This window comes from Podarcis vaucheri, assembly GCF_965113315.1.
Source record: "Podarcis vaucheri genome assembly, chromosome: W".
NCBI classification, from domain to species: domain Eukaryota; kingdom Metazoa; phylum Chordata; class Lepidosauria; order Squamata; family Lacertidae; genus Podarcis; species Podarcis vaucheri.
Genome location: NC_138757.1, coordinates 9,158,796 through 9,174,942, shown reverse-complemented (window position 1 = coordinate 9,174,942; position 16,147 = coordinate 9,158,796). Strand labels below are relative to the sequence as shown.

The 16,147-nt window shown below is 45.2% G+C and overlaps 1 protein-coding gene and 1 pseudogene across 5 annotated transcripts in view; both read right to left on the bottom strand.

The window, feature by feature from the left end:
• Positions 1-16,147, bottom strand: part of LOC309523302 (fragile X messenger ribonucleoprotein 1-like) — a 201,218-nt gene that overhangs the window by 101,132 nt on the left and 83,939 nt on the right. For all 4 annotated transcript variants that reach the window (XM_082207094.1, XM_082207093.1, XM_082207092.1 and 1 more), the window contains one exon: positions 12,972-13,120. In XM_082207094.1, coding sequence (XP_082063220.1) covers positions 12,972-13,120 — 149 coding nt within the window. The remainder of the gene's footprint in view (positions 1-12,971; positions 13,121-16,147) is intronic.
• LOC309523305 (rab-3A-interacting protein pseudogene) lies at positions 10,965-12,355 on the bottom strand (annotated as a pseudogene). The gene has a single exon. The product of its transcript is annotated as a rab-3A-interacting protein pseudogene (transcript).

Below are 16,147 nucleotides of genomic sequence, written 5' to 3'. Positions count from 1 at the left end.
CCCCTGTCTCCTCCCTGGTGGAGACGGTGTGCTCTGTTGCTTCCAAGAAGAGCTCCAGCTCTCTAATTCTTTGGAGCGTAGCTACACGTTCCTCCAGTTGCTGGACTTTGTCTTTTAAAAGGGCAATCAACATGCAATTGCTGCAGGTAAAGCTGCCTGCAACCTTTGGCAAGATGGCAAACATTGCGCAGGAATCACAGGCGACTGCAGCTGTTCCCTCCCCTTCCATCTTGAGATCGTGTCGTTGGGGGTGGCTACAGAGGTCCTCCATCATAAAAAGCTTGAGGACAGGACAAATAACTTCCCCCCCACACACAAAAAAAAACCTAGGTCTCCCCCAACAAACGTTTGAGACTAGCTCCCCTAAATCTAAAAGATGGGTATAACTGCGCGCGCCGCTAGGCGCGCGCCGCTGCCCTTCAGACTCTGATAAGCTCCTCCCACAGCTAATCCCCTGCCTCAACAGAAACCCTGCCCCCTCTGACCTTTACACAGGGAAAACAGCTAACCAGCCACAAAGAAACACACACATACAAGAAAACCCTTTTTGCTCCTTCTTCAACTGCTGCCCTTCAGACTCTGATAAGCTCCTCCCACAGCTAATCCCCTGCCTCAACAGAAACCCTGCCCCCTCTGACCTTTACACAGGGAAAACAGCTAACCAGCCACAAAGAAACACACACATACAAGAAAACCCTTTTTGCTCCTTCTTCAACTGCTGCCCTTCAGACTCTGATAAGCTCCTCCCACAGCTAATCCCCTGCCTCAACAGAAACCCTGCCCCCTCTGACCTTTACACAGGGAAAACAGCTAACCAGCCACAAAGAAACACACACATACAAGAAAACCCTTTTTGCTCCTTCTTCAACTGCTGCCCTTCAGACTCTGATAAGCTCCTCCCACAGCTAATCCCCTGCCTCAACAGAAACCCTGCCCCCTCTGACCTTTACACAGGGAAAACAGCTAACCAGCCACAAAGAAACACACACACACAAGAAAACCCTTTTTGCTCCTTCTTCAACTGCTGCCCTTCAGACTCTGATAAGCTCCTCCCACAGCTAATCCCCTGCCTCAACAGAAACCCTGCCCCCTCTGACCTTTACACAGGGAAAACAGCTAACCAGCCACAAAGAAACACACACACACAAGAAAACCCTTTTTGCTCCTTCTTCAACTGCTGCCCTTCAGACTCTGATAAGCTCCTCCCACAGCTAATCCCCTGCCTCAACAGAAACCCTGCCCCCTCTGACCTTTACACAGGGAAAACAGCTAACCAGCCACAAAGAAACACACACATACAAGAAAACCCTTTTTGCTCCTTCTTCAACTGCTGCCCTTCAGACTCTGATAAGCTCCTCCCACAGCTAATCCCCTGCCTCAACAGAAACCCTGCCCCCTCTGACCTTTACACAGGGAAAACAGCTAACCAGCCACAAAGAAACACACACATACAAGAAAACCCTTTTTGCTCCTTCTTCAACTGCTGCCCTTCAGACTCTGATAAGCTCCTCCCACAGCTAATCCCCTGCCTCAACAGAAACCCTGCCCCCTCTGACCTTTACACAGGGAAAACAGCTAACCAGCCACAAAGAAACACACACATACAAGAAAACCCTTTTTGCTCCTTCTTCAACTGCTGCCCTTCAGACTCTGATAAGCTCCTCCCACAGCTAATCCCCTGCCTCAACAGAAACCCTGCCCCCTCTGACCTTTACACAGGGAAAACAGCTAACCAGCCACAAAGAAACACACACACACAAGAAAACCCTTTTTGCTCCTTCTTCAACTGCTGCCCTTCAGACTCTGATAAGCTCCTCCCACAGCTAATCCCCTGCCTCAACAGAAACCCTGCCCCCTCTGACCTTTACACAGGGAAAACAGCTAACCAGCCACAAAGAAACACACACACACACAAGAAAACCCTTTTTGCTCCTTCTTCAACTGCTGCCCTTCAGACTCTGATAAGCTCCTCCCACAGCTAATCCCCTGCCTCAACAGAAACCCTGCCCCCTCTGACCTTTACACAGGGAAAACAGCTAACCAGCCACAAAGAAACACACACATACAAGAAAACCCTTTTTGCTCCTTCTTCAACTGCTGCCCTTCAGACTCTGATAAGCTCCTCCCACAGCTAATCCCCTGCCTCAACAGAAACCCTGCCCCCTCTGACCTTTACACAGGGAAAACAGCTAACCAGCCACAAAGAAACACACACATACAAGAAAACCCTTTTTGCTCCTTCTTCAACTGCTGCCCTTCAGACTCTCAAAACAGGCATAAAACAGGCAACCAATTAATTAAAATACATCTTAAAATTAGTTCAGAGCAAATTAAAATCTGGGCAGATGGCAGTCCACAGGTAAAATTGAGAGTGGTTAATATTCTCCAGGACCAAATGTTACCACTGGTTTTATAAAGGACCTGTGAGCAGGCTAGGACCTCTTTAATGCTTGTTCTTCTACAGAAAGAAAAGAACCAGACTGAACCCTAACCAAAGGCCTGGCGGAACAGCTCTGTCTTGCAGGCCCTGCGTAAAGATGTCAAATCCCGCAAGGCCCTGGTCTCTTGTGAGAGAGCATTCCACCAGGCCGGGGCCACAGCCGAAAAGGCCCTGGCTCTGGTCGAGGTCAGTTTAATCTCCCTGGGGCCTGGGATCTTCAGAGTGTTATTATTTGCAGACCTTAAGGGAGCAACTGGACTTCTCCGCGACCTTTCCCCTCTGCAGGGAGGTGGGACCGATTCAGATGGTCTGCCCCCACCATTTAATGGATCCAAATGGTTTCCAGAGAGTGGAAGGGGATGCTTTATCCCATGTTGATGGCCTTTCAGCTGATTCCTTGGTGGACCATTCGAATGTGGAGCTAACCAGGGATATTGACTGTTTGGCTCCGAAGCGCCCTCTCTGATTGCATGGTGCCTGGACAGCCCCATGGTTTTCCATGGATCTGAGGGCAATGAAACAATCGCTGAGACGGCTAGAGCGCCGGTGGCCGATAACTCATTCTAAAGCTGACCGGACACGGGTTAGAGCTCAGTGTTGAGCCTACCAAGTGGCGGTAGTGATAGCGAAGAAGACTTTTTTCACTGCCTCTATTGCATCTGCAGAAAACAGCAGCAGGAGACTCTTTCAGGTGGTTCGCAATTTAGCGGAACCACCTGCTACATTGGGGCCCAGTACGGGCCACATGATCTCCTGCAATGATTTTGCAAAGTTTTTTGCAGATAAAGTCGCTCAGATTCAGAAAGAGGTAGACTCCACTGTGGGAGCAGGGCTGGGGCTGTAGAGTGCTAGAGTCCTCTCTATTAAAGTTGTGTGGGATCAATTCCAATCTGTTACCTCCGAGGATGTAGTCAGGCTGCTTTGACGAGTGAAACCAATCACCTGTTTTCTTGATCCTTGCCCATCCTGGCTTATAAAAACTAGCTGGGAAGGGCTGGGCAATGGGCTTCGCAGGGTTTTAAACGCTTCTCTCTGTGAGGGAGCCTTCCCAGACCCGCTAAAAGAGGCTGTCATTAAACCGCTTCTTAAAAAAACATCTTTAGATGCGGCCAATATGGCCAACTATTGCCCAGTCTCAAATCTTCCATTCTTGGGCAAGGTGATTGAGAGAGTGGTTACTGAACAACTCCAGGCACGCCTGGAAGTAGCGGGCCATTTGGATCCCTTCCAGTTGGGATTCATGCCTCATCATGGGACTGAAACTGCCTTGGTCGCACTGGTCAATGATCTCCGGAGGGCTAGGGACAAAGGTGAGAGCTGTTTCCTAGTTCTGCTGGATCTTTCAGCAGCTTTTGACACCATCGACCATAACATCCTTCTGCACCGTCTAGACGGGCTGCGGGCACTGTTATACAGTGGTTCCGCTCCTTCCTCCTGGGCCGTGTTCAGAAAGTGGTGGTGGGGGATGAGTGTTCAGACCCCTGGGCTCTCATTTGTGGGGTGCCTCAGGGTTCTGTCCTCTCCCCCATGCTTTTCAACATCTACATGCAGCCACTGGGAGAGATCATCAGGGGGTTTGGGCTGGGTGTTCATCAGTATGCGGATGATACCCAGCTCTACCTCTCTTTCAAATCAGAACCAGTGAAGGCGGTGATGGTCCTGTGTGAGTGCCTGGAGGCGGTAGGAGGATGGATGGCGGCTAACAGATTGAGGTTGAATCCTGACAAAACAGAAGTACTGTTTTTGGGGGACAGGGGGCAGGCAGGTGTGGGGGACTCCCTGGTCCTGAATGGGGTAACTGTGCCCCTGAAGGACCAGGTGCACAGCCTGGGAGTCATTTTGGACTCACAGCTGTCCATGGAGGCGCAGGTTAATTCTGTGTCCAGGGCAGCTGTTTATCAGCTCCATCTGGTACGAAGGCTGAGACCCTACCTGCCCGCAGACTGTCTCGCCAGAGTGGTGCATGCTCTAGTTATCTCTCGCTTGGACTACTGCAATGCACTCTACATGGGGCTACCTTTGAAGGTGACCCAGAAACTACAACTAATCCATAATGTGGCAGCTAGACTGGTGACTGAGGGCGGCCGCCGAGACCACATAACACCTGTCTTGAAATACCTACATTGGCTCCCAGTATGTTTCCGAGCACAATTCAAAGTGTTGGTGCTGACCTTTAAAGCCCTAAACGGCCTCGGTTTGGTATACCTGAAGGAGCGTTTCCACCCCCATCGTTCTGCCTGGACACTGAGGTCCAGTGCCGAGGGCTTTCTGGCGGTTCCCTCCCTGCAAGAAGCCAAGTTACAGGGAACCAGGCAGAGGGCCTTCTTGGTAGTGGCACCCACCCTGTGGAACGCCCTCCCACCAGATGTCAAAGAGAAAAACAACTACCAGACTTTTAGAAGACATCTGAAGGCAGCCCAGTTTAGGGAAGCTTTTAATGTTTAATAGATTATTGTATTTTAATATTCTATTGGAAGCTGCCCAGAGTGGCTGGGGAAACCCAGCCAGTTTTATTATTATTAAAACCAGCACCTTAAACCTGATCCTGTACTCCACCAGGAGCTAGTGCAGCTGGTATAGCACCGGATGAATGTGCTCCCGCGGCAAGGCCCCCGTAAGGAGTCTCGCCGCAGCATTTTGCACCCGCTGGAGTTTCTGGGTCAGTTTCAAGGGCAGCCCCACGTAGAGCAAGTTACAATTATCAAGCCTGGAGGTGACTGTCGCATGGATCACAGTGGCAAGGTCAGGGCGAGAGAGATAAGGGACCAACTGCTTAGCTTGGCGGAGATGAAAAATGCCGCCTTTGTTGTAGCTGTAACCTGCACCTCCATAGAAAGGGAGGTGTTGAAGATTACACCCAAACTCTTGACGGAAGGCGCTGGCACTAATTGCGCCCCCGCAAGGGACGAGAGTTAGGTCCCCAACTGCATATCGTCCCGACCCAGCCAAAGGACCTCTGTCTTCAAAGGATTTAACTTCATCCGGCTCCCCCGTAGCCATCCAGCCACGGCTTCCAAACATCTGATCAGTGTGTCTGGGGCCAAGTCAGGGTGGCCGTCCATCAACAGATAGGGTTAGGCATCATCAGCATACTGGTGGCAACCCAAGCCAAAGCTCCGGAAAAGCTGGGCAAGGGGGTGCTTAAAGATGTTAAAAAGCATTGGGGAGAGAACTGCACACTGTGGTACTCCATACACCAAGGAGTAGCGTGACGACAGCTTCCTGCCCCCCCCCCAGCGCCACCCTCTGTCCCCGACCAGAAAGGAACGAGCACAGCCATTGAAGGACTGTGCCGCAAATCCCCATGTTGGTGAGGCTGCGTTCCAGAAGTTCGTGATCAACTATGTCAAAGGTTGCTGACAGATCTTAAGAGAATCAACAGCCCCGACCTGGCTCGGTCCAACTGCCTATGGAGATAATTATATTTTTATAATTATTATTATCATTATTGGTAAAAAGATAGCCAGAAGTTAAGTATGGCCATCCACACCCTCTGCTCTGTTTTAAGACATAAGGTAGCATTTGAGAAATACTCTGGCACTTTAAAAGTTGATTTTAGGAACTTAGATTGTACTACTCCCAATAATGTGAGATTAGTGAAGGAGCCTAGTTGGGCACCATATAAAAACCGTGCAACCAACTTGGCTTTAAACAGTTTTAAGGCTGCAGGTCTATAATGTCCACCTTTGGTCCTAAAATATTTAAGTATGGCAGTTGAGCTTCTCTGTGCATTCTCAACTGAATAATCAACATGGGCTTTTCTGTTTCCGGAAGAATTTTGTGGCCATCAATATACCATGAGAGAAGTTTAGGCCTTTGGGCAGGTGTCATGATTTTAGTTTTCTGACAGTTAAGTTCTTATTTGCCCTCCTTACAATATACTGTGAATACTCTCATATCTCTTCTAAGGCCTATAGGTGTTCTTTAAAGAATTGCTGTATGATCTGCATACAGCAGGACTGCGATATGCTTCCCTGCCAATTTTGGGGATGGAAGTTCACATTCTTCTTCTTTGTCGATCACTCGTAGCCGAGTAATATTGTCTTCCATAGACACGGTTTTAACAATGAGTCCATAAGTGATTGTGGAGGCCAATTATGGATCCACACATCCTTCCACAGTGGGGACATTGGTTTCCGGGCGGGAGTTGATCACGGTGTGGATTTGCCAAGCGTGTGCCTTCCTCTTAGCACGTTTCTCCCTTGCGTCCTGAGTTCAAAAGTCTTCAAAGGCCATGACACCTTTGGTAAAGGCTGTTCTCCAATTGGAGTGCTCGCAGGCCAGTGTTTCCCAGTTGTCAGTGTTTATACTACATTTTTTAAGATTTGCCTTGAGACAGTCTTTAAACCTCTTTTGTTGACCACCAGCATTACGCTTTCCATTTTTAAGTTCGGAATAGACTAGTTGCTTTGGAAGACGATCATCAGGCATCCGTACAACATGACCAGTCCAACAAAGTTGATGTTGAAGAATCATTGCTTCAACACTGGTGATCTTTGCTTCTTCCAGTACACTGATATTAGTTCCCCTGTCTTCCAAAGTGATGTGTAAAATTTTTCGGAGACACCGTTGATGGAATCTTTGGAGGAGTTGGAGATGGCATTTATAAGTGGTCCATGTTTCACAAGTATATAGTAAGGTTGGTAGTACAATAGCTTTGTAAACAAGCATTTTGGTTTTCCTGCGAATGTCCTGGTCCTCAAACACTCTGCACTTCAATTGGGAGAAAGTCACACTCACAGAGCTCAGGCGATGCTGGATTTCGGCATCAATGTTGGCCCTTGTGGAAAGGTAACTGCCTAGGTAGGAGAAGTGGTTGACATTTTCCAAAGTTACACCATTGAGTTGGATTTGTGGTGCTGCAGAAGGGTTATTTTGTACTTGTTGGTGCAGCACTTTGGCTTTTTGGATGTTGAGTGATAGGCCAAGCTTTTCGTAAGCTTCTGCAAAGATATTTAGGATGGTTTGGAGGTCATCCTCTGAGTGTGCGCACACTACGTTGTCATCAGCATACTGAAGCTCTATGACAGAAGTTACGGTAACCTAGTCTTTGCTTTCAGCCTACTCAGATTGAAGAGCTTTCCATCTGTTCGATATATGATTTCTACTCTGGTGGGGCATTTCCCTTCGACAAAGTGTAGGATCATGGCAATGAAAATAATGAATAGAGTTGGGGCAATAACACAAGCCTGTTTAACACCAGATCCCACTGTGAATGGTTCACTTTGAAAGCCATAGTTATCTGCGATTGTTGCTGTCATGTTATCATGGAGGAGCCAAATGATGTTTACAAATTTATCTGGGCAGTCAATTTTCAGGAGGACAGTCCACAGTCCACAGGGCATTACGATTTACAATGTCGAAAGCGTTAGTCAGGTCAATAAACACCATATACAGGGGTTGGTTTTCCTCTCTGCATTTTTCTTGAAGCTGTTGAGCTGTGAAAATCATGTTCACTGTCCCCCTAGAAGGCTGAAAACAATTTTGGGATTCAGGAAGGGTCACCTCGGATATTGTTGAGACAAGGTTTGCTAAGATCCTTGCAAGAATTTTGCCGGCCGCAGCTAACAGAGAGATGCCTCAATAGTTTCCACAATCAGTTCTGTCACCATTTTTAAAGAGATTGATAATTTTGGCATCCCTAAAGTCTGCTGGGATCTCTTCTCTTTCCCAATTTTTTTCGATGAGCTTGTGAAGTTGTTGTTTAAGTTCAATTCCGCCCACTTCGAAGATTTCAGCAGGTATCCCATCAGGTTCACTGGCTTTGTTGTTTTTCATTTGGTTAATAGCTGTACACAACTCTCCCAGATTTGGAGATACTGCAAGCTCATCTCTAACTTGTTTTTGCGGAATTTGTAAGAGGACCTCAGCAGCTACGGGGGAGTTACGGTTGAGGAGATGTTGGTAATGTTCTTTCCAGCGCAGTGCAATAGCTTCTTTATCTATTAGAAGTGTGATACTGTCTGCTGAGCGTAGGGGGCATATGCCATGATTTATTGCCCCATAGGCGGTCTTTGTGGCTTTAAAGAAACTCTGTGAATCATGAGTGTCGGCTAAGTGCTGGATCTCTTGAGCTTTTTTTATCCACCAGGTGTTTTTTAGTTCTCTGGTTCTTCTTTGAACCTCAGCCTTAGCGTTGGCATAGGTTTTTTTCTTCGTGGCACAGTTTCTATCTCTTTGCCAGATCTGAAAGGCCTTCCTTTTCTTGTCAGTCATGCGTTCAATCTCACTGTCATTCTCATCAAACCAGTCCTGGTGTTTCTTGGTTTGGTATCCAATAGTTTGTTCACAGTCTGCAATAATGGATGTTTTTAGCTTGGTCCAGTGTTCCTCGATGTTATCAGGGAATTCTGAAAGCAGATGGTCCTTAAGAGTCATTTGGAAGCAATGCCGCTTAATGGGATCTTGAAGGGCTTGAGTGTTCATTTTGCGCCTTGGTTTCCTTCCTTGAAGCCTGCGTTGAGGTATAATCTTGATAGCCATCATGGAGTGTATTAGTCGGTGATTTATCCAGCAGTCATCGGCGCTCATCATAGCTCTGGAAAGGAGCACATCACGTCGATCTTCAGCATGGACAATAACATAGTCTTAGAGGTGCCAATGGTTTGACCGAGGATGCCTCCATGAAGTTTAAAATTTATTTTTCTGTCGAAAGAGTGTGTTGGTAATAACAAGGTTGTGCACTGCACATATCGTCAAAAGTAAGATTCCGTTCTGGTTGATGTTGCCAATTCCTTCTTTCCCAATAGTCCCAGGCCACAGATTGAAATCTTGCCCAACTCTTGCATTAAAATCACCCAGCAGGATAATTTTATCTTCCTTAGGCGTCTCTGATAGGACGGTATATAGCTGAGAGTAAAATTTTTCTTTAATGTGTTCGTCGGCATCCAGTGATGGTGCATAAGTGCTTATAATAGTAGCCTGTTGGTTTTTGGTGAGCTTTATTCAAAAGGTTGAGAGTCGCTCATTAATGCCGGTAGGAACTTCTGACAGGAGCTTCACAAGGTCGTTTCTGATAGAGAAGCCTACCCCATGTATTCAATGTTCTTGTTCAGATAGACCTTTCCAGAAGAAAGTGTAGCCTCCTTTTTCTTCCTTCACTTGTCCCTTGCCTTCTCTTTGAATCTCTTGAAGCGCTGCAATATTGATGTTAAAACGTTGCAGCTCTCTTGCAATGATGGCAGTTCTGCGTTCAGGATGCTCACTGTCTGTGTTATCTGACAAAGTCCATATATTCCATGTTCCAAAGTTCAATTGTCTTTTACGACCGCTAGGTGGTGACCCCACTGCGTGCGGTAATCCAGTCAGGGGAAAGGGGAGGCAGACTATGTTTAGGACACCTTTTCTAGCCCCTCCCCGTTTTTGGGATGAGCAGAGTGGATCCTAAAAAGGGCTGCTCAGTCATGGATACAGCTGCCGAGCTGCTCAACTGCCTCGTTCCTTGAGTCAGAACGACTGTGCTGGTTCATGACTAGGGGCTTCCATATTTCACAATCCTCCCCCCGTTACCATTTGCCGATCGCCATGGGACTTTTGGGGCTTGGGTTGGGTTTTTGGAAGACGCCTGTGCGTGAATTTGTTTTATGTGCGTAGATCAGTGCACACTGACCAACACATAGTCTTCACAGTAGGGCTCTGTTCCGATGGCATGAAGTAGTCACAACAAACCGGTAGATTCCTATCTGCTGTAGCCTTCATCCGTCTTCATAGCTGTTGTAACATACCACTTGTTATCATCCGCCTGTTCTGCCGTTGAGGACTTCTTGGATCATTCTTTGTCTAGCTCCTTCCCTTTGACCTTACCGCCTTGGGTGACCCTGCTGGGAGTACGAGATTCCCGACGCCTTTGCTCACAAGGGTCATAGGAACATGCAAGCCCATTCACCACGACAAGGTGACAATCCAGCAACTGGGAAGTTCACATTATGCAGATAAGGTTCCATATCATTAATAATAGAAGTTAAATAAGAGTGGAGCCAGTATGCACCCTTATTTGACACCTTTCTCAGTTCCAATAGCATTGGAGAGATGGCCCTGGAAGTTACGTTGCACTTTTAGCCACATCCCTTCATGTGTATTAAATATAGCAAGTGCCTGTCAAGTGTAGAGGCCTCTGATTTTTCCAATAATTTAGCTCTGGATATGGTGTCAAAGGCTGCTTTTTTTTTTTTTTAGTTAACTTTTATTAAGTTGAAATCCTACATTATAAACTCTCCAGAACACAAAAATGAACATAATATCTGAACAGCATCAAACCTGCATTTCTCAACTGCTAAAGTTACAATCACTATAGTACACCTGAAAATCCTCTTGCCTTCCTTTCAAACGAAACAATAATGTCCATCCTAAAATAAAATAATCTTGCTGAACTCCAAAAGTATGTAGGGCAATTTGCACAGAAGGAGAAGCCTTGGACCCTTTTCAAAATAAATATCAATGTCGTGACAAGGATTTTGAACCACTCTGAAGATACGTACATTTATGGAAGCACATGCAAGCACCAGAAATGTAGCAGTTACAGCTCTTCCTTGTAATATCCAAGTTTTGCCAGTGACATCTCTTTCCTCAGCTGAATAACCTCCCAAAACTTCTGATTCACATCTTGCTGCTTCACAAGCCCCTGCTGTATATATCAAATGTACGTGAAGAAGTTACATACAGAAGTAATCCTATATCTACAGAAAGAAGAAATATAGTAATAGTTGCTTGAGTCCCCCAACTTGATTCTATGCTTGCATGTTTTACTTTGTCCACTGAGAGCACATTTCTTTGGTTCTCCACATTCAACTGCAGAAGCTTTCACAAATCAAACAGGTTGCAAGCCAACTGGTTCAATACCTAAGGTATTGTTTTCCACAGCTTCCAAGACGGCAGATGCCAGCTCACTTTTTGAGAAGGTCAAAAACGGAAAGATATCTTCCTTATAGATTTTATCCAGGAAAGGCCATGCCATAGTGGGATCATCCTTCCAGGATCTGAATTCGTTATACAGAGCTAAGTCAGCCTCTTTGCAGTCTTTCACAATTGGCTGCATCATGGCGACATCCTGGTTGCTGACCCCTATCGCACTGCTCATACTTTTGTTCCTTGCATGGCCTTTTTTGAAGGGTGTCTTTCCGCTAGATTGAAGCTCTTTTGTGGGCGACGTCAGCGGAGTGGACAGCACTAACGTTTTCAGGGCTGCTACTTCGGCCTGAAGTACATCAATTTTTTCATGTGCTTCTTTCAGTTGTTTTTCAGCTGTCGCCTGCTTTATGTTTGCTTCCCTCACCATTTTGTGTGCTTCCTCAGAAAGCCTCTTGCATTCTTCATCTTTCAGTTTCAGCTCCCTCTGAGCTTTAGCAAGCTCCTCTTTTAATCTTTCATAGCCCTTTTCTTTGACTTCCAAAACAGATGGGCTCTGTAGGTGAGACAGACTGTGCTCAGTCCCAAAACATCATCACTTCCTTCAGTGGAGTCTGTTATGGTTGCTCCCGACAAAAATTCTCTCTCGGCATTGCTGCTTGCCTTTCTGGAATTATCATATTTGGACGACACACCTTGGAGTCCTGAGGTAGAACAAGGAATGGTTTCTGTAACATTGATGCTGATACCTGATGCTTCTGCACAACTGAGTTGCCTAGGAGATGAATAGATGGGTTGTGTAGGAAGATCAAAGACGTTCAGGGCACTCAGCTGAATTGGCGTGGAGCACACAGCTGAGGCATGAAGCCGGTAGATGACCGTGGGTGAGGTAGTTTGTTCACAATCACTGGATTCATACACTCCTAGAAGATCTGGAGTGGTAGGCGAGGCTAGATTCACTTCGTGAAAACCTTCCAGGGTGTCGTTGGCCATAATAAAAGATTCATCATATGAAGTCCTGCCAAGCCGAGCGAGACGCTTCCCTGCTAAAGGCGGCGGCGGCTCCCTGCACTGCTCGTCAAAGGCTGCTTTAAAGTCAATAAAGACAGCAAAAAGGGAAACTATGCTACGAGAGAAGTATTTCTCGATTAGATGTTGGAGTACTAAACATTGGTGAATGGTAGAACAGCCTTCCCTAAATCCAGCTTGTTCCTCTGCAAGTATGTTTTCTTGTTCCAGCCAGCCCTGAAATTTCCATTTCATACAATTTACTAATTATGCTGAGGCGGCTGATTGGCCTATAATTAGCTGGATCATCTTTCTTCCTTTCTTTATATATTGGGACAATGATTGAAAGTCCCCAGTCTTTGGGGATGTGTATTAATGCAGGTGAATAGTGAAGCCAGAATAGGGGTCCAAAACTCCAAGGTGTTTTTGATGGCCTCAGCAGGAATTAAATCTTCTCCTGGGGCTTTCCCCTGTTTTAGTTGGGCTATAAGGTTCTCAATCTCTGTTCTTGACACAGGAGCCCACTTTGGAAGGTTTTCTATGTTTTGGATATTTTGGCAACTTCCACCATTGGTATCCCAACAACAACAACAACTATAATGGGATGAAAACGTTTCGAATGGTATTACAAACTTAAGAAAGTTGATTAAAATTATTTATAAAAGACCTCTATACTCACATTTGCCTTAAATCTTCTGGCACATCAAGTTTGATCTTATGAAATGTATCCTTTGTTGTAGGTTTGTTGGGATTTGCAGATCTTAGGCGCTCAATTGTGACAATTTCATTGTAGGTAGCATCACAGGCTGCATATTCTATTACATAAAACTAATTAAAAAGGACAAAACTGTCTCAGACATTGTTAAACTGAGAAGTGATGTATGCTACAAGTGTACTCTGAAGGGGGTCTGTATTTTACTTTTGGGATAAACTATTTTATATTGCTTCAGTATGTAAACTTACAGTTGCAATCAAAATTATTCAACCCCCATTGCAAATCAGGTTTACTATCAAAATTTACAGACTTTCAGCTGTTTGCAATGAGCAAATCAAACAAAAGCAATTGAAATAGCTCAACACAACAGATACTTCAAGTGGTTTCCCCCAATTCAGTTTAAATTGCAACTTACACTGTGTAGAGGTAACGCTCCGCTTTGCGAAGGCAAACCTCGCACCAGACATGCAACAGTATGTCAAGGAGCGTTGCACCTGCTTTCCCTGACCTTTTGCCTTCTTGGCTAGAAAACAGGGTTTTTCCTCTGAAATTGTGTCCTCTCACAATTTGTTTGTTAGACATATCGCTTGGCTGAAGCATGACCGGGGACGCAGACGTAATCAAGTATTGGGGGGAAACTTTGAGGGAAACACCTGCTGACATGTGTATTTGCTAATGCTGGAAATGTGCTTAGAAAGAAATATGTTAAGTTCAGGGTGGTTTCACTACTGTTTCCGATTGTTGACTTCTGCTAATAAAAGGAGCCTCAGCAGAGCTAGTCGGCAGCTTGTTTGGAGCATGCTTGCCAGCGTGCGTCTGCACAGCTCACCTGCATCCAACCTCCTGCCATCTCTGTTTTTCCTACAATACTGGTTTCTCCAGTCTTAACCCCCTGAACAGAATGTTGATCACTTTTCCTACCTGGGCAATTATCTTTCCATAAGGGCAGGGATTGATGCCAAAATCCAGCACTATCTTAGCTCTGTGAGTGCACCTTTCTCCGGGACATTTGCAGGGAAACCAAAATGCTTGTTTACAAAGCTACTGTACTACCAACACTTGTGAAACGTGGACCACTTATAAACACCATCTCCAACTCCTCGAAAGATTCCATCAACAGTATCTCAAAAAAAAAAATATATCTCACTTGTGAAGACAGGTGAACTAATGACAGTGTATTGGAAGAAGCAAAGATCACCAGTGTCAAAGCAATGATTCTTCAACATCAACTTCGTTGGATGGGTCATGTGGTTCAGATGCCTGATTATCGTCTTCCAAAGCAACTACTCTATTCCCAACTTAAGAATGGAAAGCGAAATACAGGCTGACAACAAGAGAGGATTAAATATGCTCTCAATGCATATCTATAAAAAACGCTGTATACAGGTGAAACTAATATATGAGATAGACTCATGACATGCAAAGCAAGTTACGTCAAGCCTTTATTTGTTATAATTGTGATATTATGGCGTACAGCTGATAAAAACCCCAAATTAACAATCTCTCTTTTTTTATTAAATTTTTATTCATATTTAATAAAGAGCAAACAAATATATAAACAAACAGATTAACATAAATTGTTATTCCCATTTCCCATTCTATACAAACAAGAATTGAACATACAAAATCATAGAAATAAAAAATAAAAATAAAAAATACTTTATACTCTGTCGAGTCTTTGACTTCCCTCCACCCTTTTGGTAAGTTTCTAATAAATTCTATGGTTACGTATTTATTTTTAATCTTAGGATTGTCACTGATAGAGTTTTTCTTTCCCCGCCAGATCATCTTATAAGTCTGTTCCAATATAATTCCAGAATTTACTCCAATTTTTTTTGAATTTCTGTTCATCTTGGTCTCGTAATCTGCCTGTTAGTCTATCCAGCTCGGCGTAATTTACCATTTTAACCTGCCAATCACTTATGCTAGGTACAGTTTCCGATTTCCAATTTTGTGCCAGCAGGATTCTTGCGGCTGTGGTGGCGTAGAGGAATATTGTTTTATCCTCACTTTTTATTTCTTTGTCCATTATTCCCAGCAGAAATGCCTCAGGTCTCTTGGGAAAAGTGTATTTTAATATTTTTTTAAGCTCATTATAAATTAGTTCCCAAAAGACCCTCACCTTACTGCATAACCACCACATATGGTAAAGATCTCCCCCTACTTCACCGCATTTCCAGCATGTCTTATACCAAATTAACAATCTCAGAAAATTAGAATATTGTGAAAAGGTGAAGTAGCTATTCAATCCATAACACCTGCAATGGGTTCAGTAGGAAGCACAATCATGGGGAAGGCTGCTGACCTGACAGTTGTGCAGAAAGCTATCATTGAGACCCTCCATAAGGAGGTAAAGCCTCAAAGGGTAATTGCAGAAGAAGTTGGATGTTCCCAAAGTATCGAAGAAGATTAATGGAAAGTTATGCGGAAGGGAAAAGTGTGGAAAAAAAAGGTGCACACGCAGCAGGGATGACCACAGCCTGAAGAGGATTGTCAGGAAAAGACCATTCAAACGTGTTGGGGATTTTCACAAGGAGTGGACTGAGGCTGGAGTTAGTGCATCAAGAGCTACCACACACAGACGGATCCTGGAGATGGGCTTCAAATGTCATGTTCCTCTTGTCAAGCCACTCCTGAACAAGAAACAACGTCAGAAGCATCTTGCCTGGGCTAAAGAAAAAAAAAAAAGAACTGGTCTGTTGCTCAGTGGTCCCAAGTCCTCTTTTCTGATGAGAGCAGCTTTTGCATCTCATTTGGAAACCAAGGACCCAGAGTCTGGAGGAAGAATGGGGAGGCACACAATGCCAGATGCTTGAAGTCCAGTGTGAAGTGTTGATTTGGGGAGCCATGCCATCAGCTGGTGTTGGTCCACTGTGCTTCATTAAATCCAGGGTCAACGCAGCCGTCTACCAGGAGATTTTGGAGCACTTCATGCTTCCTTCTGCAGACGAGCTTTATGGGGATGCTGACTTCATTTTCCAGCAGGACCTGGCACCTTCCCACACTGCCAAAAGTACCAAAACCTGGTTCAATGCCCATGGGATTACTGTGCTTGATTGCCCAGCAAACTCGCCTGACCTAAACCCCATAGAGAATCTATGGGGCATTGCCAAGAGAAAGATGAGAGACATGAGACCGAA